This window comes from Cnephaeus nilssonii, assembly GCF_951640355.1.
Source record: "Cnephaeus nilssonii genome assembly, chromosome: 21".
NCBI classification, from domain to species: Eukaryota; Metazoa; Chordata; class Mammalia; order Chiroptera; family Vespertilionidae; genus Cnephaeus; species Cnephaeus nilssonii.
The window spans coordinates 18399724-18424199 of NC_137092.1; the positions used below are offsets into that span (position 1 = coordinate 18399724).

Consider the following 24476-nt stretch of genomic DNA (forward strand, 5'->3'; position numbering starts at 1 on the left):
TTTAACATGTGTGTATGTAACATATAAAGAATTCTCTTTATTTATTGTTTTTGGTCTTTTTTTTTTTTTTTTTTTTTTTTTACCAGAGATGATTAAAATGTTTGGCACTTCCACTTCTTATCTATAACAGATAAGCTATAATGACTTGGATAATTGGGTATAATTATCATAAATTTAATTTATGTATATTTCATTGGATATACTCCCTGTAAAACTTTAAAAGGCTCCCCCTCCCCCCGAGATACTCTATTTAAGAGTATAAGATATTTGAACATGAAATAGTTCAAGGTATAGATGTATGACGCAGGCAGTGGGTATGCTTGGAGCTGTAATTCTTAAGTACTGTATAGTTCAAAAATAAAATTTTTGTGCTTTGAAGGGCATGTGACAAATTTGTATTTTCCCGTGTTAATTTTTTTTTTTTTTAGATTTTTACACAAGGATATTTTCCCATTGATTTTTAGAGAGAGGGAAAGACAAAGTGAGAAATACATCAATTGGTTGCCTCCTGCATGGGCCCCAACCAGGTCCCGGGCCGGAGAGGAGCCTGCAACCGAAGTACTTGCCCTTGACTGGAATCAAACTCGGGACCCTTTGGTCCAAAGTCTGACACTCTATCCACTGAGCCAAACTGGCTAGGGCCCTGTGTTAACTGTTAAAGGGACTAAATATATCTATTGGGTGATTAGAGAGAAAATACCATATTATGTGTCATTCCTAGAAGTTCCTAAGAAATCTATTTGGAATAGAGACGTTCTTGGTGTTTCTAATTATGTAGAGTTGTGATTGTTAGTCTTGATTTTGTAACTAGTCTTTTCATTTAAAAAAACAAGGTATGTCTTATTTTTCAAAACTAAATGAAATTAATTTCATTTTACATATATACATACCCACACATAATCATACATGCTCACCCCCATATATACAGGAGTATTTGTTGGAAGATCAGACTACTGTGACATATATTAGAGTTTGTTTTTTAAATACATATTTTTGCATAATTGTTTTGTTTCTTTACTTAAGTTTTCTTCATGTATGTTTGTCTTAAATTTTTTTGTTATGATGTGACAATCATCTGATGAAAATAAAAGAATCCATGATATGGTGTCATGATTAGTTATTATGAAAAGATAACTTTTCTTTTCCCAAGTTTTAAGTAAAGCTCTGAATAGGGTGTACATAGATGGTATATATAACTTAATTTTTACAAAGTAATTCCATTTATTTTTTTCTCCCCCTCCTTCTTCAGACATTGTCCTATTTTACTGTCATAATTTCTTTGGTAGATAATAAATGATATACCACCTGCATGTGTAAGAAATGTTATTAGTGTATCTAGTATCTATATAATCTATTTAGAGAAGCATAGCCTACCTATGGTTTAGTTCTGGTCCATTTACTGTTCTACTGTCAATAAAATAAAAGTATAGCTTTTAGATATTATTTAATTTATTCCTATCTTTGCCATTGAGATGTCTTTATTCAAAGACATTTCCTGGCATTTTTAGTAATTTTTTAGAGGAGGAAAATTTGTATATGCAGGGTTTTTTTTCTTTTTTATTCAAATTAGTTTACAGTAGGTCCTTGGGTTATTTTGGCGATCGGTTCCTACGGCGCAACATAACACAATTTTCGCCATCAGAACCCACCTACATAAGCACCTACGTCACTCACATGGAGCCACATACACAGCAGTCATGAAGTGAAACAGTAAAAAAAAATTTAAAAGAAATATAACAATTCCTGACCTTTACCTGTGATAAATAAATAATAAAAAACATAAAGCACATATGTACATACGTTGAAATGACGGAACTTTTTTTTAAAAAAAATAAATGGGAGATGGCGACGTAACCACGAAACAACATACGTCGAGTCCGACGTAACGGGAGAACTGCCTGTATTTTTTCAGATTGCATCTTTTGTGCAATATGGGCCTCACCCAGAAATGTATTCTCTTTATCTTGGAAAGAACCACAAACATTATAATTTACAGCACTTGTCCACTAACTATCCCTCATTCTCCCCTGCCCTACACACACACTCCAGAGCTCAAGGATAGGATTGAGTTAGTGGCACTATTAGTTTATTATCACTAGGATTTTTACTAAAGTGGTTAAGTATTTGGTTTTACATAACAGAACATTAGCCAGATGGTATTAAGATTATTTTGGGGAAGTGGGGGATATGTTTCTTTTCCCTAAAGCAGATAACTGTGCATGTATGTGGTGCCACATTGGAATTCCTCAAACCATCCACAGAAAATGTGATTTGAGTCATCTGTCTGGTCACTTGATAAATGGTCTTTCTCTTGCCATTTCTGAATAATAATTTGTTTTTATAATGAAAATTATTTGACAGGGAAGAAGTCATCCAAAAGAAAAATTGAATTTCATCTGTATTTCTAGCCTTCCTTTTATCTTACGTATGATACATTTTCCTTAAACAGAATTTTAACTTTAAATTTCTAATTAAAGTGATTTATAATTATGATATATATTTCTAGGTTTGTAAACACTGAAGAACCGAGACATGACACAGAGCCATCATCATCAGATACTCCAAAAGAGAGCCCCATTGTACAGCTAGTTCAAGAGGACGAAGAAGAGGCAAGTCCATCTACAGTGACCCTTCTGGGTAGCGGAGAACAGGAGGATGAATCATCACCCTGGTTTGAGGCAGAGACACAAATATTTTGCAGTGAACTGACTACAATTTGTTGCATTTCTAGTTTTACAGAATACATATATAAATGGTGCTCAGTTAGAGTTGCTCTTTATCGACCGCGCAGCAGAACTGCTGTGAGTGAAGGAAAAGATGATCTTGTGTTAGCTCAACCATCAATACCACTCCCTGCAGAATCAGTAGATGTTTCGGTATTACAGCCTCCAGGTGGAGAATTGGACAGTAAGAATAAGGAAAAGGAAGCTGAAACTGTTGTTCTAGGTGACTTAAGTAGCATGCACCAAGGTGATTTGATTAATCACACTGTAGATGTAATTGAACTTGAACCGAGCCGTCCACAAACTCTTTCTCAGTCACTTCACTTAGATGTTACTCCAGAAATCAATTCATTATCTAAAATAGAAGTATCTGAGCCTATTAAATATGAAGCAGGACACACACCATCACAAGTGATTCCCCAGGAGAGTTCTGCTGAGGTTGATAATGCAATAGAAAAGAAGTCAGAGAGTTTTAGTTCTACAGAGAAGCCAACTGTGATGATCTATGAAACTAAACACAGTGAAGTAATAGATAGGACTGTAAAAGAAGACATAAACTCCATGCAAATTATTACAAAGCTATCTGAAACAGTAGTGCCACCTATAAACACAGCTGCCGTGCCAGACAGTGAAGATGGGGAAGCCAAAATGAACATAGCTGACACACCAAAGCAAATGTTGACTCCTGTTGTGGAATCTTCTTCCTTACCTGAAGTGAAAGAGGAAGAACAATCTCCAGAAGATGCCCTTTTAAGAGGGTTACAGAGGACAGCTACAGATTTTTATGCTGAATTGCAAAATTCTACAGATCTAGGATATGCTAATGGAAATCTTGTGCATGGATCAAACCAAAAGGAGTCGGTATTCATGAGACTTAATAATCGTATTAAAGCCTTAGAAGTTAACATGTCTCTCAGTGGTCGATATCTGGAGGAGCTTAGCCAAAGGTAAGCTTTATTATGAATTAGCATAATCCACTTTGCACAGTGAGTTAAGTATCGAAATGTGATCTTGACTAGAAGAGAGGATTTCATTATCTCCTGATATAATACTAGTAAGCACCATTTTAGCTGGAGAGAGAAAGTTACTTAGATATTGATCAGTTACCTAAAGGATTTACTTTCTGAGGGGTACTAAGTGACATAACACCTTAATTATTAGGTTAAATTTGAATTATCTATAATCAGTTTCTTCTTTCTTCTATTGCTTAACTTTAGCCATGTTGACTGTTTGATTCCAAGAGCACTCTTGGGAAAAATTATAATCTGTGGACTTTAAAGCTCTTAATGGGACTTGACTAGATATTGTTAAAAAATTTAAGTGAAGTCTAGAGTGAACTGAACTGGATGATGAGGCAACATTTGCACTCTTTCAACAACTAGGATCCTGATTCTAGTTGTTATCATTTATGTTCTTATGTGCCAGGGGTGTGCTAGTGTGCTTGTGCAGTAATCCAGACCCTAGGCCCAGTTCTCCATGTTTTTAAACTTGTTTATTACTCTTTTAGCCCTTAAGTGTTCCTGTCCTTAGGGTTTCTCCTCCATCATTTTGTAACTACCTAGGAACTAAGTTTCCAGAGTTTCTGATACACTACCTTTTTCTACTCTTCTTAAATCAAAATGCTACAAGGTAGTCGTTGTATCCTAAAGAGGTTTTATTCCTAATCCCTACATATAATGTATTGGCACGTTGTGTGTGTGTGTGCATGTATGCCCACTTAGCTACCACGTACCTGCTTTTGCCTCTCCCTGTCCCCTCTTGCCCCCGCCAAAGGAAACCACAGAAATCACTAATCTTGTTTTAAATTGAGGTAATTGACATACAACATTTTATTAGTTTCAGGTGTACAACATAGTGATTCAATATTTGTATCGCAAAATGATCACCACAATAAGCCTAGTTAACATCCATAACCACATTTACAAGTTGTTTTTTCTTATGATGAGAACTTTTAAGATCAATACTCTTAGCAAATATACAGCTCAGTGTTATTAACTATAGTCACCATGCTGTACATTACATCCCCATGATTTACTCATTTCATAACTGGAAATTTGTATCTTTTGTCCCACTTTACCCATTTTGCCCACCTTTTTCCCCCTGTCTCGGACAACCATTAATCTGTTCTCTATATCTATGAGTTTGGTGTGTTTTTTTCTTCAGTTTTTTTTTAAACCAGTATTGTTATCCCACAGGTAAGTGAGATCATACAATATTTGGCTTTCTCTGACTTATTTCACATGGCATAATGCCTTCAAGATCCTTCCATGTTGTCTCAAATGGCTAGATTTTTCTCTTTTTTATGACAATGAATATTCATATTCATGTGTGTGTTTGTATCATACTTTTTTATTCATTTATCCATCAGTGGACAGACACAAAGGTTGCTTCTATGTCTTGGCTATTGTAAATAATGCTATGTGTGGGGGTGGGAGGATGCATATATTTTTTTGAGTTAGTGTTTTCATTTTCTTTGGATAAAATAACCCAGAGGTGGAATTGCTGGGCCATATTGTAGTTCTATTTTTAATCTGTTGAGGAACTTCCATAATGTTTTTCATAATAACTGCATCAATTTACATTCCCACCAACAGTATGCTGACTTTTCTTCACATCCTCACCACCATGTATTATTTCTTGTCTTTTTTATGATAACCATTCTAACAGGTGTGAAGTGATAATCTTATTGTGATTTGTATTTCCCTGATGATTAGGGATATTGAGCACCTTTTCATGTACGTGTGGCCATCTGTATGACTTCTTTGGAAGAATGTCTATTCAAATTCTCTGCCCATTTTTAAGTCAGATTGTCAGGCTTGTTTGTTTGTTTTAATCTATTTTATTGATTTTTTACAGAGAGGAAAGGAGAGGGATAGAGAGTTAGAAACATTGATGGGAGATAAATATCGATCAGCTGCCTCCTGCACACCCCCTACTGGGGATGTGCCTACAACCAAGGTACATGCCCTTGACTGGAATCGAACCCGGGACCCTTTAGTCCCCAGGCCTCTATCCACCGAGCCAAACTGACTAGGGCAGATTGTCAGGGTTTTTGTTTGTTTTGTGTGGGTGGGTTTTTTGGTGTTTTTTTTTTATTGGTTTTTTTTTTTTTTTTTTTTTTTTTGCTATTGAGTTGTGTGAGTTCTTTATATATTTTGGATATTAACCTCTTATCAGGTATATGATTTGTAAATATTTCCTCCCAATCCATAGGTTGCCTTTTCATTTTGTTGATAGTTTCCTTTATGTAGCTATTAATAGCTTTACAGAAGCTTTTTAGTTTGATATAGTCCAACTTGTTTATTTTTGCTTATGTTGCCTGTGTTTTGGTGTCAAATAAAAACATTGCAAAGACCAATGTCAGGCAGCTTATTGCCTATGTTTTCTTCTATGAGTTTTATGGTTTCAGGTCTTACATTCAAGTTTTTCATTTTTTTTAATTTAATAAATCTTTATTGTTCAGATTATTACAATTGTTTCTCCCCCCCCCCCATAGCTTCCCTCCACCCATTTCCCACTCCACCCTCTGCCCTTACCTCCTCCCCACTGTCCTCATCCATAGGTGTACGCCTTTTGTCCAGTCTCTTCCCGTACCCCCCACACCCCCTTCCCCCTGAGAATTATCAATCCACTCCCTTTCTATGCCCTTGATTCTATTATATTCACCAGTTTATTCTGTTCCTCAGATTTTTAATTTGATTTTTAGATTCACTTGTTGATAGATATGTATTTGTTGTTCATAATTTTTATCTTTTATCTTCTTCTTCCTCTTCTTAAAGAATACCTTTCAGCATTTCATATACTACTGGTTTGGTGGTGATGAACTCCTTTAGCTTTTTCTTAGAGACACGCTTATGGGGCAGAACTTATTTCAGTGGGACTTTGATGCTCACTGAGTCTGCCTCTTGAATGTGTCCCTTATGAGAGTAGTTGAAATCTGGTGTTGTCTCACACAGACCACTAGATACACTAGCTTCTGGATCTCCAATTGGGTTCAGGTCAGCTACTGTCTGAGGCCACCCACCCGGAGCTACAGCAAGAACTAGTTTTCTCCTCTTTGCTTGGGGTTTGGAGGTTTTGGGGCTGTCTGACTGGAGCTTCAGTTAGTTTGGTTAAACTGCGATAGGGCAGGCCATTTATATGCAAAAGCCACTGCTCAGAGCTTGGGTGTGTTTGTAGATTGTGTGGGGCGGAGTCTCAGGGCATCACTAGGCTAGGGCATTGCAAACAGCAATGGCTGCCAGTCAGCCTTCTCTGAGTTTCCACATTTCCAAGTCCCTGCGTCCCGCGCTCCAGCGCAGTAAACAATGATTGCTGGGCGCACCTCTGCAAGAAAGTCACCCTCACTTTCTGACCCGATGGCTGACAGTCCAGCCTCTCCCCGTAGGAGTTTGGGTCCCCCACGTCTCCCCAGAAACTGGATTTCAGAGTAATCGGGAGTTTGTCTCCTTTCGGGTTGAAAAAAAGTAGCACATCCAATTGCCGGCCACCAGCCCGCTTTGTGTACCTCCGTACCTGAGCTTTTCAGCGCTTGTGCACGTCTCAATGCTCTTTTCTCTTTCCTTCTAGTTGTAGAACTTCCTCTCAGCCAGCTTTCCCGTGGTTCTGGGTGATAAACGTTTTGTCTTTTAGTTGTAGTTTTGAAATTGTTGTGCGAGGCAGCAGTTTAGGTGTTTACCTACGCCGCCATCTTGGTTTCTCTCTTTTCATTTATTTTGAGTTAATTTTTGTGTATGGTGTAAGATAGTGGTCCAACTTTAGTCTTTTGCATGTGACTATGATTTTCCAAACTCCATTTATAGAAATAGCTGTCCTTTCCCCATTGTGTATTCTTGGCTCCTTTCTCATAAATTAATTACAGTATGCAGCTAATAACTCTTATATAGCATGAGGTACATAGACTTGATGCTGAAGTTAACAGACACCTCAGGTGACCTCTTATTTTACCTAAGAAAGTGGTCCTGTATTGCACAGGCCTCAGTAAGTCATTTTTAGAAAAATGGATTTGTCTCAGAAATTAGAAATGTGTTTCCAGTAATAAATTAATAAATAAAAATTTAAGCTAATTTAAATCAATTCTTACTCCTCAGGTATCGAAAACAAATGGAAGAAATGCAAAAGGCTTTCAATAAGACAATAATAAAACTCCAGAATACTTCAAGAATAGCAGAGGAGCAGGTTAGCCATCTTCATGTTTTATTTACTTTTTTATAATAATTTCCATTTTGTAGACTCTCGCTGGTAAGAAGGATAAGTAATGTTGCTTTTCTTCCCCCCCTGGTAGCTTATGATTAAGCCTGTTAATGTCATTTTAGGAAGTTTATGTAGCTATTAGTATTAACATTTCCTGTAGGGAATATTTTCTTAAGCATTATTGATAATTGCATTTCAAGATTTGCTTGTGTGCAGAAGTGCAGTGTGGTGTGATTGCTGGGGTGAGGGTGGGTGGAAGTGAAAGAGGGTATGGGGGGATAAATGCTGATGGAAAAAAATTAAATTAAAAAAGAAAGCATTTATAATCTTTATTCATTAGGAGCTTTCCTTACTAATACTTTCCTCCCACTGAGGAATTTAATAGTTTTTCCAGATTATTTTACATGAACTTGTAGTTAATGTACAGAAGAAATGAAAAGACAAATAATACTTATTTCTTCTTTTGTCACAGGATCAGCGGCAAACTGAATCCATCCAGTTGCTGCAGGCCCAGCTGACCAACATGACACAGCTTGTATCAAACTTATCAGCAACAGTAGCCGAATTGAAACGGGAGGTAATTATTGTATTTTAAGACAGTACATATGTAGAGGTTGTCGTAAAAGCAGGCATGTTAAAATCATGGTATCTAGCATTAGCTGGTTTGGCTCAGTGGATAGAGGATTGGCCTATGGACTGAGGGGTCCTGGGTTCGATTCTGGTCAGGGCACATGCCCGGGTTGCTGGCTCGATCCCCAATAGCGGGCATGCAGGAGGCAGTCAATCAATGATTCTCATCATTAATGTTTCTATCTCTCTCCCTCTCCCTTACTCTCTGAAATTAATTAAAAAATATTAAAAAATCAAAGAACATGGTATCTAAGAACTTTCACCAAACAAAATTGTCATTTATAGAGAACTTTTCAGAAAATCGGAATGTGGCATTTTAAAGTTTTGGAAATATATTAATTATCATAATCTTTTGGAAAACATGGCTTTCATAGTTTAGGTCTTACTTAAAATACAGTTAGTTATAAAACCATTCTTTTAGGCCTTTTGCAAACCATTGATAGTTGCAATACACACTTCATTTTCAGTTCAAAAAGGCTTGAGTTACTTAACAAAGGAAACATTTCATTGATTTAGTAAGTATTTATTGAGCAACCAGTACACGTGAGGCATGAGTTTTACCGTCCCAGGTTGGGACACACAGCATTGAATAGTCCCTGGCCTTAAACATGGGGAGGACAGTGGCATAGAAAATGGTGAGATGTGGGTGTGGGGAGTGGTAGTGATAAGGGTTGCAGCCGTAGCCACAGTGATGTTGGGAGTCTTATCTGAGGAGGTGACCTTAGAACTGAGCACTTAAGAGGAATTAGCAGTCAGAGGTTGCGGTCAGAACAAACCTGTTACTAGACAAACTAGAGCAAAAAACTTAGGTTAGAAACTGATTTGTTTAAGTGCAGAAAGAAAGTTGGTGTGACTGGAGCTGAGTGAATGAGAGAAGTGTGAGTTTAGCATATTTCAGGAGCCCAGTCATATAGGCCTTTGTAGGCAATTTAGATTTGAATTTTATTCTAATCATTGCAAGTCATTGGCAAGTATTACATAAAGAACTGACATGCGTCATCTCATTGACAACACTTTGAGAAAGTCCCCATTTATTGCTCTGTGGGGAGTTACCTCTTGGGGAACAGCAAGAGCAGAACTAGGGAGGAAACTTAGGAGGCTGTGGCAGTGTCCAGGTGAGGGGATGTTGGCTTGGACTAAGATTTTAGATGTGGAGAAGAGTGTTAAGTTGTTGAATTCAAGATGTATTTAAGAGGAGAAGGACAAGCCTTGCTGAAAGATTGGGTGTGTAGGGTGAGGAATTGATGATCCCCAGGTTTTTGGTTTAGATAACTAGGTGATTGGTGGTTCAGTTTTATAAGATAAGGTAAGAGCACGATTTTTTTCTCCCCAAGGAGGAGATAGTGCAAATGGAAAGACAAAACAAATGTGACAGAATGTTAACAATTGGTGAAAGGCACAAGTATGTTCATTGTACTACTATTAAAACTTCCATAGCTTAGAAAATTTCAGTGAATTGGGGAAAAAAGGAGAAACATTAAAACATTGTCATGGCAGTATGTTTCAAAGAGCAGACCCTGCATTATGATTATGAAGCACATTAAGAAAATGTTGAGATTTGTCATTTGAATTTTAAATCCCACTATGATTTTCCTGGTGTGATTTTTAAAGTACTACTATTCTCCCTTCTCATCTCAGGTTTCAGATCGGCAGAGCTATCTCATCACTTCTTTGGTTCTTTGTGTGATCTTGGGATTGATGCTTTGTATGCAGCGCTGTCGAAACACCTCTCAATTTGATGGAGATTACAGTTCAAGACTTCCTAAAAGTAATCAGTATCCAAGCCCTAAAAGGTAATGTCAGTATTATATTTCACAATTTTTTTTACTATTCTTTTTATATTTTTGAGAATTTTGGGTAAATGGATATTGAGTTCATTTCTTAGAGAATAATTCTAAATATTTTTTACATGTATTAGCAATAACTGGAGTGTTAACTTAGAGATTATTCTTATGTGGTATGTACAGCTCTCAATAGCTTCCATCTAGTCTCAACTACAGAGTAAATTACATGTCGTGTACTCATTGTGTTCTCTGTTGGTTTTTCTTAATGTGTTAGGTGTTTCTCTTCCTATGATGATATGAATTTGAAAAGGAGAACTTCATTTCCACTCATCAGATCCAAGTCTCTACAGCTAACTGGCAAAGAAGGTAGGTGTTTATGAATATGTAATTTGTACATATATATGTGTAAACATGAATCTAGCTTACTTATGGGATAAGTATAGCATCAGTGTTGTGTTGGAGACCATCTGCAACAAATAATGGGTATAGTCAAAAGCCACCTATCATTTTCACACTTTATATCTATCTCTGTTCCTGGAAGCCCAGAGGGTGGGAGGGGCTGAGTTTAATGAGCCATTGGTAGCTTTGTTTGCACTTGCTCCTGTTTAGAAGTATTTCTTTTTAGAAAGGGATGTTTGAGACAGTCCATCAGATATGGAAAACCTGAATGTGCTCCCATAGCATCCTGTGCTTATCTGCTTCCTCTTCCTGTACAGGTAGGACTCCTTTTGCCTCTAGTTTAGAACTATGAGGCAATTCTGAAAACAATCTGGTCTTTCTCTTTTTTTAAAGCTCAGAGTCTATAATAGCATTTTCTTTTCATTGGCTAATACTCAATGAATAATTAAATTTCAATGAATATATATATGTGTACTGAGTGGCTGATTTCCTATATTAGTACTTTTTATAGTAGTGCTTTAATTAGTGCTTGTTAAGAAAGTTATCCTTACAGCAATACTAAAATAACCAAACTAATGCTGTATTTCAATTAGCAGTGCTTTCTTAATCATTGGCTTCTCTCTTTCTTTAGGATTTAGTAACTAAGCAGCCTATTTCAATTGATTATATTATTCAAGTAATCATTCCTGAGCTTTATTGGTTTGCTGTTACCACCAAGGTTTACAAACTTAACCCATTACATGTGTGTTTACTTAGGACTAGTAACTCTCTTTCTCCTTCCTCCTTCCTCCTGTTTTTATATCTTTTTTTCTTCTTTTGGCTGATATGTCTATTTGCATCTGAAAATTTTAATTGAAATACCTCCAGAACTTTTTTATTTTGTAAATCTAAAATTCTACATACATTACGCAGCTCCCCTTTCCCCGCTTCACCCAGCCCCTGGTAATCACAACTGTGTTTTCTGTTTTTCTTGAACTTAACTACTTTAGATACCTCATGTACGTGGGATCATATAGTAGTTGTCTTTCTGTGACTGGCTTATTTCACTTAGCACTGTGTCCTCAAGGTTCATTCATGTCATAGCATGTGATAGGATTTCCTTTATTTTTAAGACTGAAAAATATTTCCATTATACATATATACCACATATTGTTTATTCATCTCTTATTAGGCATTTGGGTTTGTTTCCACTTCTTGGCTATTGTGAATGTTGTCCGTATGAACTTGAGTGTGCAAAGATCTCTTCAAGACCTTGATTTCAATTCTTCTAGACATATCAATATGGTAGTTCTACTTTTTGAGGAATCTTTGTATTGTTTCCCATTTTACAGTCCTAACCACCATTGTATAGTGGTTTCAGTTTTCTTCATATCCTCATCAACACTTGTTGTTTTCTGGGTGTTTTGTTTTGTTTTTTATAGTAACTGTCCTAATGGGTCTGAGGTAGTATAACTCACTGAGAGAGAGATAGAAACATCTATGATAAGAGAGAATCATTTATTGCCTCCTACACATCCCACACTGGGATCAAGCCTGCAACCCAGGCATGTGCCATGACTGGGAATCGAACCATGGCCTCCTGGTTCATAGGTCAATGCTCAACCACTGAGCCATGCTGGCCATGTGTAAGTTGACTTTTGACTTTGTTTTGATTGTGTTCCTGATAGACGAAAGTGTTTACGTTTGACATAGTCCTATTTGTCTATTTTTGGTTTTGCTGCCTGTACTTTAGATGTCATATATTCAAAAAATCATTGTCTCCCTTGCCAGTGTGGCTCAGTTGGTTGAGTGTCATCCTATGTACCGAGAGGTCACTGCAAGAGGCAGCCGATTAATGTTTTTCTCCCTCTCACTTCCTCTCTCTAAAAAAAGCAATAAAAACATTAAATTATTGCCAAGTCCAGTGTCATTTTCTTTTAGAAATGTCATAGTTTTAGGTCATATGTTTAGGTCTTTATCCATTTTGAGTTAATATGGTGTGAGGTTGTGAGGTAAGGGTCCAATTTCAGTTTTTTGCATACAGATATCCAGTTTTCCTAGCACCATTTGTTGAAGAGACTTTCCTTTCCCTGGTGAATGGCCTTAGCACCTTTGTTGAAGATTATTTGATCATATGTGTGAGGGTTTATTTCTGGGCTTTTAAAAAATTTCATTCGTCTATTTGTCTGTCTTTATGCCAGGTTATTTTGGATTTTCTGTGAATACAGGCACATCTTTTTAAAATTCCTGTTTAAATTTGTTGGGCTTTTTGAATCTCTGAATTGATATCTTTTTATCATACTGGGAAATTCTTAGCTACCCCCCCTCCCCCAATACTACCTCTGCCTTATTTTAGAATCTCCATTTAATTAAATGTGTTAGTTCTTCTCTCTGTATCCCCTTTGTCTCCTAAACTCCTCTTATCTCCCATCTTTTTGCTTTTTTTGTGCTATATTTTGGATGATTTCTTCTGATCTGTTTTCTAGGCCATAGCGGTTTATAGTTCACTATTAAATTCATCCATTGACTTTTAAATATCAGTTATTTTTCATTTCTAAGAGTTCTTTTAGTACTTTTTAAACATATAGGTCCTTTTGTTTTTAGTTTCTTGAAGATATTTTCAAGCTTGGTTTTTTATTTAAATATATAGTAAGTGTAACTATTTGTAGTCTATATTTGATCATTCTAATATCTTAAAATTTTAAATATCTATTCATTAGTTGACTTTGCAGACTCTTGCTCAGGTGCTTTTAGGGTTGTGTGCGTGGTTCGTTATCTGTGTGCTAGTCCTTCTCTTTGAAAAGTTATTTATAGGGACAGTTTGAGTGCTAATAAGTAGGAGAATTTGTGTTTGCTTTACATTCAGGAAAACTTTACATTCATGGCTTGAGGCTTGTTGGATCACCAGGTGATGGTGATTTGGACAGTCACTCTATGGGTTCATTCTTTCCCCGAGGGTCTAGTCGTTTAGAGTCCCAGCTTACCATTGGGGAGTCAGAGGGGATGTTACAAACTGCTGCTTTGAGTGGGCCCTGGGGTTTGATTTTTTATGTATTCCCTTATGCTGCCACCAAAACTCAAGTCCCCATATTCTTGCATTGGCATATGCTCTCTGGACAAAAATGACTTTTGTGGTCCACTTGACTTTTTGGATTCCTACTTTTCCTTCGATTTTGGTCTGGAGATTGCTCATTTATCTTGGCAGCTTTTAAATGCTTTTAGTGATTAAAAAATCCATCATATTTAGTTGCTTTCATTGGAGAGGTTGTTCTGAATAACACTAACACCCACTCCAAAAGTAGACATAATGTTTTTTGAAAAAACAATTTGAGTAAGAATAGTAAGCTGATAGAAATGACTGTTTGAGGAATGGTTAGATATTTTTATATATTTGATGACTTTCTCAATAAATTTCTAGGACATAATGTAAAAATATAATTGGTTGAATCATGTTATTAATGAATTTCTGGCATCTGAAGTTTCATAGTGAATTTTCTCCTTATAAACTTCTGCCTCTGTCATATCACAGATCCTTTACTCTTAATTGTCTCAAAGGGACTGAAGTCTCACAGCCCCTCTTGTGTATATGTGTTTATTGTGTCCATGTGGGTAGCATAGGGCTGTCTTGAATGTGCTTGAAGTAATGAAATTTTAGAAACCTAAAACTAATATTTCTAATTTACTCACCATGCCAGAGTGATCACTCACTCATTACCCTTTGGTCATTTATATTGCATGTTCAAGCTGTTTTTAGGTTTTGGAGTTCATAGTTTTGATTATAGTAAATCATAGTAATAAACAATTAGAAAAAAGTCTTAGATCTGGTTTTGTGTATGTGTTCCTCTGACTTTCATACATGGTCATAGCTGCTTGTTGCACAATATTGACCCACATTTGAGGCACAGTGAGAGGTTAGTCTTTTAGGAAAAAAGATGATCTGTAGGTTTGATATTAGCGTACTGGTGATGATGTTATTTTCTCAACAGGTAAGAGGGGAGGACTTGGCCTAACTGTTGGCCAGTAGTTAGCTGGTAAAGACTGAGGGAAGGGGACCAAGCACAAAATAAGAATGGAACCATCTCCCACCTTGCTCCTGCCTTGTTGCTCTTGATTTACTAATTTAAAATGCATAAATATATGATTAAGTTTCTTTTAGGAAAAATCTCTAAGGGATAATATAATATTTTATTGTGTTTAATTAAAACCTAACCTGCTTTAAATCTACTTTTTATTTTTTTCTTATTTATAGTAGACCCAAATGCTTTGTACATTGTAGAACCCCTCAAGTTCTCTCCAGAAAAAAAGGTAATATTTTTTCTTTTTAAGTGTCTTGGTTGGCTATGTGGTAGTAGATGAAGAAATAGGTTTGAAAGGTTTAATATAGTGGTACTTAAATTACTCTTTCTTTCCAGTCATGGTAATGATATAAATCAGTGTTTTAAATGGGTCAGCAGACTACTATCTGTAGGCCATGTCTGGCCTGTGGCATATTTCGTATGAATCTGGAGAGGTTTTTAAAGGGTTGTAAAATAAAAAAGAACATGGCTGGAGACAAATGTATGACCTGAAAGCCTAAGATCATTATGTGTGAAAGCTTGCTGATCCCTGGCTGGTAATCATGGATGGAGGGCCAGTGCGTGTCAGGCACAGAGTGTGCACTGTCCTGTAATCCTCAAACAGCCTCCTTTTTAATGTTATTTATTTATTATTTTTTTTAATCCTCACCCGAAGATTTTTTTTTTTTTTTTTTTTTTGACTAGAGAGAGAGGAAGGGGCAGGGAGAAAGAACATTGATGTGAGAGAGAAACATCGATCAGTTGCCTCACATATGAGCCCTGACTGAGAATGGAACCCGCAACCTAGGTATGTGCTTGACTGGGAATCAAACCTGCAACATTTTGGTGTACAGGATAACGCTCCAACCAACTGAGCCCCCTGGCCAGTGCACAACCTCATTTTATAAGCGGTTTTGTCTTTATGTGACGAATAGGTGGCAAAACTCAGAATAGACTTAGGCTTTTTTGTTTCTGAAGCTTGGGCTTTTTCCATTTTGCCTCTCCAAGTAAGTTGTGCTCATCTTGATTAGAGGTGATTGTAGGTGAAAGAATGTGGGCTTTAGAGTCAAATAGCCTAGGATTCAGTTACAACTTGGCTACTTACTATGTTCTAAGTTGGCAGGGACCCAAAACCAGGGATAAAATCCTCACCTATCAGGGTTGGTGAGTAAGATATACATGAAAGCAGCTAGTATAATATCTGGTGCATCCTACGTATTCAGATGTGAGTTAGCATCCCCATATCTGTATTCAGAGATGGCAGTGAGAGCTTTTACTGAGTGGCATTTACTTAGTAGGAAGGTAATGAAGGTATTTATAAAATAGACCATTGTTACTTTCACCAGGAGGTGGCACTTCTCTTCCATTAGCTCAGTTCTCTAGATGTTTGATGAGCTAGCTAACTATTAGAGGTCTAATTCCTACCCCTTCTTTTACTTATGTTATAGAAGAAACGCTGCAAGTACAAAACAGAAAAAATTGAGACCATAAAGCCGGCAGACCCATCGCACCCTGTAGCCAATGGAGACATAAAAGGAAGGAAGCCCTTCACAAACCAGAGAGACTTTTCTCACGTGGGAGAAGTGTATCACTCTTCTTACAAGGGTCCTCCCTCAGAAGGGAGCTCGGAAACTTCGTCACAGTCAGAAGAGTCTTATTTTTGTGGCATTTCAGCTTGCACGAGTCTGTGCAATGGACAGTCCCAAAAAACAAAAACTGAGAAGAGGGCTTTAAAACGAAGGCGCTCTAAAGTCCAAGACCAAGGGAAGTTGATAAAGACTCTGATACAGACTAAGTCAGGGTCATTGCCGAGCCTGCATGACATCATCAAAGGAAACAAAGAGCTTACCGTGGGGACGTTTGGTGTGACAGCAGTCTCGGGACACATCTAGAATAATCGAACTTTTCATACTGGAGACTTTCTGTTCTTTGAAGAACATTCTGTGGTATTTGAAGGGTTGAGGGGAGGGAGAAAATCGTAATGGGAAAAGTATTCAGAAATTATGGTTTCTGCCTTTTAAAAGTAGGTGGGATTGTGTCCGTCAGTCTTGGTCAATGAGCTGCAGTTCTGCAAGGCTGATGACTTCCCACAAGGACAGTGGTGGAAATTTTCTAAAGACGTTTTCCCACAGATTAATTACTGGTAGTTTGGAAGCCCAGTTCCCTGGGTGGGGTAGGAATGGAAGCCTGAACCTCTTCCTGTAGCTTTGTTCCTATTTCTTGCACCTTCCATATTTATGTGCCTTTTGTCTATTTATAATGCACTGGAAGAGGAGGGGGACTTTTCCTGTCATTTGATTTCTTTGATAACTTTGTTAGTTTTTTTGAAGCTGCAAACACTACAAGGCTTTAAAGTGATCTGCTCCTGGAGCTCAGTAACGTGGGTCAGATGGTGTGAAGAGCCTGCAGACTTGCCAAGTAGACCTCTGTTTAGCAAACTCACCGGAAACAAGCACTCGCTGGAATTTTTTGTTTTTAGGTAAATGGTAATACTGTTAACTGTTGTTTGCATTTAATTTATTCACACTCATTTTCAGTAGTTATTAACTCAATGAAGAAAACAAAACTACAAGATCTTTTCTTACAAATGACTGGTATTTGCAAATAAATTTTTTATAAATTCACCTTTTAAACATATGTAACCACTGGTAAAGGTTTTCCGTAGCTACATTACATTTTAAACATTCACAGTAAGCACCAGTCCTGCAGACATTCCTTATCACAAATAGAAAATGTGAGCATTTCTCCATGAGTCCAGGTCCCAGGTGACACAGTCCCTGCCCAGGGATGTGCACAGAATTAGCCAGTGAGTTTGTCGAGCCTGTCAAATTGGTCAAGTCACAGGGATTGCTAGTCCTCGGTGTTGGCTTTGTATTGGCTACAAATGTGCAGAGTTGTACATGTGTGCCGTCCATGTGTCTGTCTTCATTTTGTCCTTGTATTTCTTTAATTGGCAGAGACTGTATTTGTATGTATTTGTACAGTAATGGGTGAAAGTGGAAAGTTTCTTTTTGAAAGGGAGAGAGTTGACCATTTTGTGTTGTCAGACTTAAGTTATAACTTATTGAGCACTTTTTGTAGTAACTGTTTAAACTTGTCTAATACCTTTCTGGGTATTGTTTGTAATGTGACTTATTTAAAGCCTTTTTTGTTTAAGTTGCTGCTTTAGATTAACAGTGTGTTTTAGGTGATTGACATTTTTTCTCAGTCTGTACAGTTAGCCATTCAGAGCAAGAGGGTCTGATTGCACAGAAACCCACTGAAGAGCGGTTCAGGGGAAGCAGAGGCAGAGCGAAGTCAAGCACTGCAGCACCTGGCCCTGTACAGGGCGACGCTCAGTGTGTAACCACGGAGCTGTAGTGCCGTTAGAAACTGTGAATTTCCAAATAAATCTGAACACTTGTCTTTATTAATTGCTGCCTCCTCTGTTCTTTGAAGGAGAATGTACAAATTTGTTACTCTGAACATAGATTTGTTTTTGCCACTTCAGAAACCAAGTTCAGCAGCATTCTGTTCCATAATTGGTCACATTTCCGCCAACTGCAAGCCGAACTGTCCCGTGAACATTTTACTGCCATACAGTCACAATTTCATCCTTTCAAACACTAAAAGGAGGCACTGAATTTTTATTTAATAGATAGAATACATGTATATGCTTTTCTCCCATTAGGGGCTATCTTTACGACTACTCATTTAATTTTTCCACATCTAATTAGAGCACAGCATTTTATAATTTGGTTTTATTTTTCCACTCTGAGATTATACCTAAATAAGGAGAAAAATGTGAAAAGTCCTATTAATAGATTTGTGCCTGGTAAGAAGCAAAGCTATGTATATATGAACAGGGGTGGGCAAAAAGTAGGTTTACAGTTGTGAGTACCTGGAACATAACTTATTCTCATATTATTAAGTATTGTATTATTTTCCACACATTTTTTTACATGAACAACAACTGTAAACCTACTTTGCCCACCCCTGTATACGGCTGCTCCTTGCTAGTCCACCTCAGTCTACTTCTCATGTTAAATAAAGCATTAAAACAGTATAAAGTAAGAAGAAACTGAGGGTTTGAAGAGCAAAGACACAAAGCAAAACATCTTTTAGTTGAATTTTTTTAAAAGTTATACATGTAATTTGAGAAATTTTATTTTTTTTAAAAATACGTTTTATTGATTTTTTTACAGAGAGGAAGGGAGAGGGATAGAGAGTTAGAAACACGGATGAGAGAGAAACATCGATCAACTGCCTCCTGCACACCCCCTACTAGGGATGTGCCTGCAACCAAGGTACATGCCCTTGACTGGAATCGAACCTGGGACCCTTCTGTCTGTAGGCCGATGCTGTATCCACTGAGCCAAACCGGTTAGGGCAGGAATTCATTTTATAAGGCTTATACAGAAAAACAATTCTCTGCTCTCTACCACTACACCCCTGCTAAGTGTCCAGGAAAAGAAGGGAGAATGGGAATCGAATCTGCAACCTTTTGGTGTATGGGATGATATTCTAACCAACTGAGCTACCTGACATTGGCTTAGCTCTTAGGCTTGCCTTCTTTTCCCAATAATCTTATACCCAGTTTTTTCCTCTAAACTAATATCTTTCCATATCATGTTGCCTAATTTATCTGATTACTCTGAACCAATGGAGTCCATGACTTTTGATTCCATTATGTGCTTCTAGTGGAGTTTTCCTGTCTTTGCTCTTCCCTGCATGAATTGTAGGGGATTTGCCTCCCCGGATGCAATATATCATCAGCTTTATGTCCTCCTGTGTATTGTCCAGCTATTTTCTGGGAGATGCTCTGTTTAATGGGTATAGAAAGAATGCCTGCAGCATGTTTATTAGATGAAAGTATATGAGTACTTCCAAAAGATATTTGGTTCAATGAGGTAAAGTAAAAATATTTCATGAACACAATTGACTAGGCAGGGACTGCCACACCCTTGACCTTTGGGATCAGGAAGTCCACACAGGGCAATTCTAAGAACCAGGCCACAATGAAGAGAAATGAACAGCTTTTGCATCAGTGGTGAAGAAAAGTCTGCTCTGCCCAGGAGCAGACAATCAGAATTCTTATTTATTGGGGTTTATGGAACTTTAAAAGGAAGTACAAAAATGACTCAAAATCCCCACATGAAAAAGAATATTGATTTGAGGGAGCAGGAGATGCTAATGAATATCACATCAAAGAGATTCTAAGTAAAAATAACAAGCGGCACAGCAGAGAACGGAAACTGTGGCTCTCCCCCCCGCCCCCAAGAGTCTCTGATCTCCCCCCACAACCCCAAAAAACCCTTCACATGTATCACAAGAGCCTCATTTGAACTTGAGCCCTGGTCAGTGTGTGTCTCTGTCCCAGAGCAATCTAGTGCATCCAGTCACTCAGAAATGCCTGCACTATTTACTGCAGGGCCCTGAGGCCTGTCCCAGGCTAGCTTTTGGCCCATTGCTGCTTGCCTATTATAGTTCCATCAATTAAGTAAAACTGGGCATTTCAGAGTGTTTATTTTTCACTGTAGCATAGATCAGTTTAGAGCCATCTCTGCTGGCTATCGGATTGCAAACATTAGTGAGCTTATAAGTTACCAGGAATGAGATCTGAGCCTGGTGCTGACCAGATCACCTTTCAGTCAATCCTGTGCTGACTATAAATTGATTCATACTGTTATTTATGAAAAATGTCAATCCATCGCTGAACAGAGGCTGTGCATTGAATTTTCGTTCTACCACAGTTACCGTACTTAAAGACGGTCTATACATGAAATCTGAGAAATTATTTTTTAAGTTGATTTGACAGATACTGATTAGTTGTTCACTTATTCATGCATTCATTTATTGCTTCTTGTATGTACCTTGACTGGGGATCAAACCCGCAACTTTGGCATATTGGGACGATGCTCTCACCAACTGAGCTACATGGCCAGGGCCAAAGGAAATGGTTTCTTGTCCTCAAGATTACCACTGAGGAACATTCATTGCTAATATATTCCATACCTCCTGTAAGAGGAATTATAGATGCAAACTTCCACTGGTAAGGAGCTGAACTAATTTTCCCCAAATCTGTAATCTAGCCCCTGTTGAGACCATAGCTTGTGTTTGAGATGTGGCTAGCTGGGATTGGCTGTGATTGTAGATCTTTATGGGTTATTTTGGGCTAATCAACTGAATTAACTTCTGTATCCTTTCTTCATAGAGGACATAGAAGAAATTTCCAAAATAAAAGTATAAGAGAAAAACCTACTAGTTTTTTATAGTAAAGGGGATGCAAGAAACTAGAGGCACAAATGACCAGGGAGACTGGGTCAGAAGGCTTGGTCAAGGACAAGATCAATCGTCATAGGCATTTATGGCAGGTAAATAATGACTCTCCCTCACACACACAAAATATTCACATCCAAGAGATAAGCTACCTGGGGAACTACTTGAGTAACTCGATACTGAGGACATGTAGAATTCGATTCTTGTCTTTCTAGAGGCTCCTCAGATGGTGTTCCAGGCAGGTGACTGGGGCGGGGGAGGGGGTGGGTGTGGGGTAGAATGGGAACCTCTGCCCAAGGACCCTGGGTTTTATAACTTGTGATAGGTTGTCTCTCAGTCCTTCAGGAGGGGGAGGGTATCTGTCACAGAGATTTATTTCCTGCTTTAAGGGGCAGAGAGCAGTGCGAGAGCTCTTCCCACTGCTGATGCTGATTTTAGTGCAAAATAACCCGTATGCCATTGTGGGATATCTTGGGGCAGCCCAGGGTCCCAATACTAGCATGGTAGGATTTTTATTTTATTTTATTTTATTTATTGGGGTGACACCGGTGAATAAAATTACACAGGTTTCAGATTCTACAATACATCATCTGTATATTATGTTTACCACCCAAGTCAAGTCTTTCATCACTATTTATCCCCCCTTTGCCCTTTTCTACCCCCCCCCCCCCCCCACAACCCTTCTCTCTGGCAATCACCATATTGTTTGTTGTCTGTGTCCATAGTTCTTTTTTTTTTCTTTGCTTAAATGCGTCAGCCTTCTCACCTACTCTCCCAAACCCCTCCCGTCTGACAGCTGTCAGATTGTCTCTATATCCATGAATCTGTCTCTACTTTGTTAGTTTATTTTGTTCATTAGATTCCACATGTGAGTGAGAGCATATGATATTTGTCTTTCTCTGATTGGCTTATTTCACTTAGCATAATGCTCTCCAGGTCCATCCATGCTGTTGCTAAAGGTAAGATTTTCTTCTTTTTTTATGGCTGAGTAGTATTCCATTGTGTAAATGTAACCATGGCGGGATTTTTAAGCCACACATTCTGAAGCCAAGCTAGAGGTTGCAAACTCATGCAAATGGAGCAGGCAGGTGACGTGAGGAAGGACAGCCTGATGCAAAACCAGAGAAGACCCTGTGGGTGGAGGGCACAGCCATCAGACAGGAGAATTTCTCCCTGGCACAGCCCCACTCCCAGCAGCTCCTCTGGCTCTGTGCTGTGGTTTCGTCTGCCTCCTGCCACCCGAGTTTCCAGTGGTTAAAGCCTCCTTTGTCTAACGCTCTGAGAACCTCAGCGAGGGTGCCTGCAGGTTTTCTCGAAGACCCACGTCTGGGCAACCTCTCCCCGTGTGTCACAGCCCATGGAACAAGAGGCGGGCTGAATCACAGCTGCTCAGCGGTGGAGCACGCACATGTTCCATTGTGCTCTGGAACGCCGGGCTCCAGCCCAGACCACAGAGGGCTGTGGGCAGAGCAGCCTCTGATCTGTCTCATCTCTGGAAACCTTGACTTTCGGGCTGGGTCAGAGCCAACCCAAAAGAAAGTGCTCAGGCTAAACCCTGCCGCCCTGCTAAACCCTAGCAGGGCGGCAGGTGGCTGCCTGGGGTGCTCGTGCCCTGTAGGGTGGCTGAGGGGGACAGCCCACCACGGGCACCACGTGTGTGCCTTCCCTCAGAGGAGTAGGGCTGGTACGGGAGGGGTGCAGGTGCAACTAACCTCGCTGCCCAGTGGACAGGATGCGACGGGCTGGCAGGAAGGCTCTTATCACATGAGCAACGAGGAATCCGGTCACTTCTCAGAATGACAGTTTCTCTTGAACTGGTTACTTGCTTGATCTTTTTTTTTCTTTCTTTCTTAGACACAAAGTTAAAATAAACGAGTGGGCCTCATTCTTCAAGCCCCATCTCAGATTCATCCTCCTCCATGAAATGTTTCCTTCTCTCCCAGCTCCACCCTCAGTCCAGGCAGGACTCCTTTCCCTTCCTTTCCAACCCACTACTAACGTGCATGTATCCAGAGCGGTTATCACGCTAGTGACGCAGTTCCTGTTCCCTGGGGCCTTCTCTGCTTCATTGCGGTCTGCGCTCTGGGCCACTGAGTGCAAGGACTGACCAGCGCCCCTTTGTCCCCTAAGGTGGGCAGTGCTGAGCTCAGCACGCAGGAGTTGAGGAATCCAGGGTAGTCCCTGCCCTTGCCCACTCTTGGTCCCTGATGCGCTGCACTGGGCGCACACTGGGCCGGGGGTTGTGAGGCCTTCCGAATACACTTCAAATAGATGGGGTCGGGCTGGTGGAGCCCCCAACATGGCATGCGCTTCAGAAAGGTGTGATGTCTTCTGACTGCCCATAACCTTAATAGTCATCATGTAATCTGAGGGCTACAAACAAGACCCCGCTGATAGGTGCCCGTGGAAGTGCCTGAAAGACAGGGGTGTCTCCGTGTTCCCTTGCATCCCCATAGGGTATATGGTTCCTGGTGCTCAGGGGGTCGGCGGCAGGAGGACCGAGTAGCTCCTGGCTTTGTGGGGCTTGTTAGCCCGCAATGTGCCCCTTCCTCCAGCTCCACGTGGGGAGGAAGGACTGACGGTCCGCAGGGAGTCAGCCAGGAAAGGCCGCAAGAAATCAAGGCGGCTGCTGAAACACTAGGAGCGGCAGTCAGTCATGAATGCTGCCCCTTCGTTAAAGGACCAGTGTCCACACAGGCAGGGACAGCGGTCACAGAGATGAGGAAGGTCTTGGGATCGGATGTCTATGATAAATGGAGGAAACTCGGCTGATGATGAACCCCAATTCAGGCCTCTTTGGGTGCCTCTACGTTAAAAATTACCTTCTGGGGACCTGGAAAGCATTGTGGGAGTCAGAGGAGGCGAAACCTCATCGAAAGCAGTTTCATGCTCAAATTGAGTCTCACTGGGAGATTGGGTGGGTGGAGGGAGGAGATGCAGCCCAGGATGGACTCTTTTCTCTGGGTGAGCTGGGCTCTGCCACTGGCACCCCCATTTGGTGGGGTTGACCTTTCCTCCTCTTAGGGGCTGGGGGGCGTCAGGCCAGGAACAAAACATTGGCCACTACCCTTTCACTGAAACTTGCTCCCGTTAAGCTGCCAGTGTGTGTGTGCATTTTTAGGTCTCTTGGTTTCAAGTGTCAGAAACTCAACTCAAATAGGCTTACATTTTTAAAAAAGAAGGAAGTGATATGCTGTGCTCAGTGGAGTTGGGGGAGGTCTTTTATCTGAGATTTCCTGGACAGTGAGGGGGTTACACTGGATGACCACACTGTGCTGAGAGTCAAGGCAGGGTCCATGCCTGACGCGGGCCACATGGTACGTGCAGAGCGAATGAATGAATGAACAGATGACCTTGTGTTAAGATTGATTTCAGTTCTCACTCCCATGACTGTAAACACAGGCATCTCTCCCGCCAGGAGGTGCAGGAAAATGTGAAAAGTGGAGAATGTAGAA

The 24476-nt window shown here is 39.5% G+C and overlaps 1 protein-coding gene across 6 annotated transcripts in view; it reads left to right on the forward strand.

The window, feature by feature from the left end:
- The window catches only part of SUCO (SUN domain containing ossification factor), a 59270-nt gene extending 38107 nt beyond the window's left edge, over positions 1–21163 (forward strand). For 5 of the 6 annotated variants that reach the window (XM_079760669.1, XM_079760666.1, XM_079760665.1 and 2 more), the window contains 7 exons: positions 2507–3670; positions 7814–7901; positions 8389–8493; positions 10185–10339; positions 10605–10696; positions 14958–15013; positions 16212–21163. In XM_079760669.1, coding sequence (XP_079616795.1) covers positions 2507–3670; positions 7814–7901; positions 8389–8493; positions 10185–10339; positions 10605–10696; positions 14958–15013; positions 16212–16655 — 2104 coding nt within the window. In that variant the 3' untranslated portion in view covers positions 16656–21163. Of the gene's footprint in view, positions 1–2506; positions 3671–7813; positions 7902–8388; positions 8494–10184; positions 10340–10604; positions 10697–10955; positions 11047–14957; positions 15014–16211 lie in introns of those variants that run through there. The other variant, XR_013812918.1, reaches the window with a different exon arrangement.
- The last annotated feature ends 3313 nt before the right edge of the window (positions 21164–24476 follow it).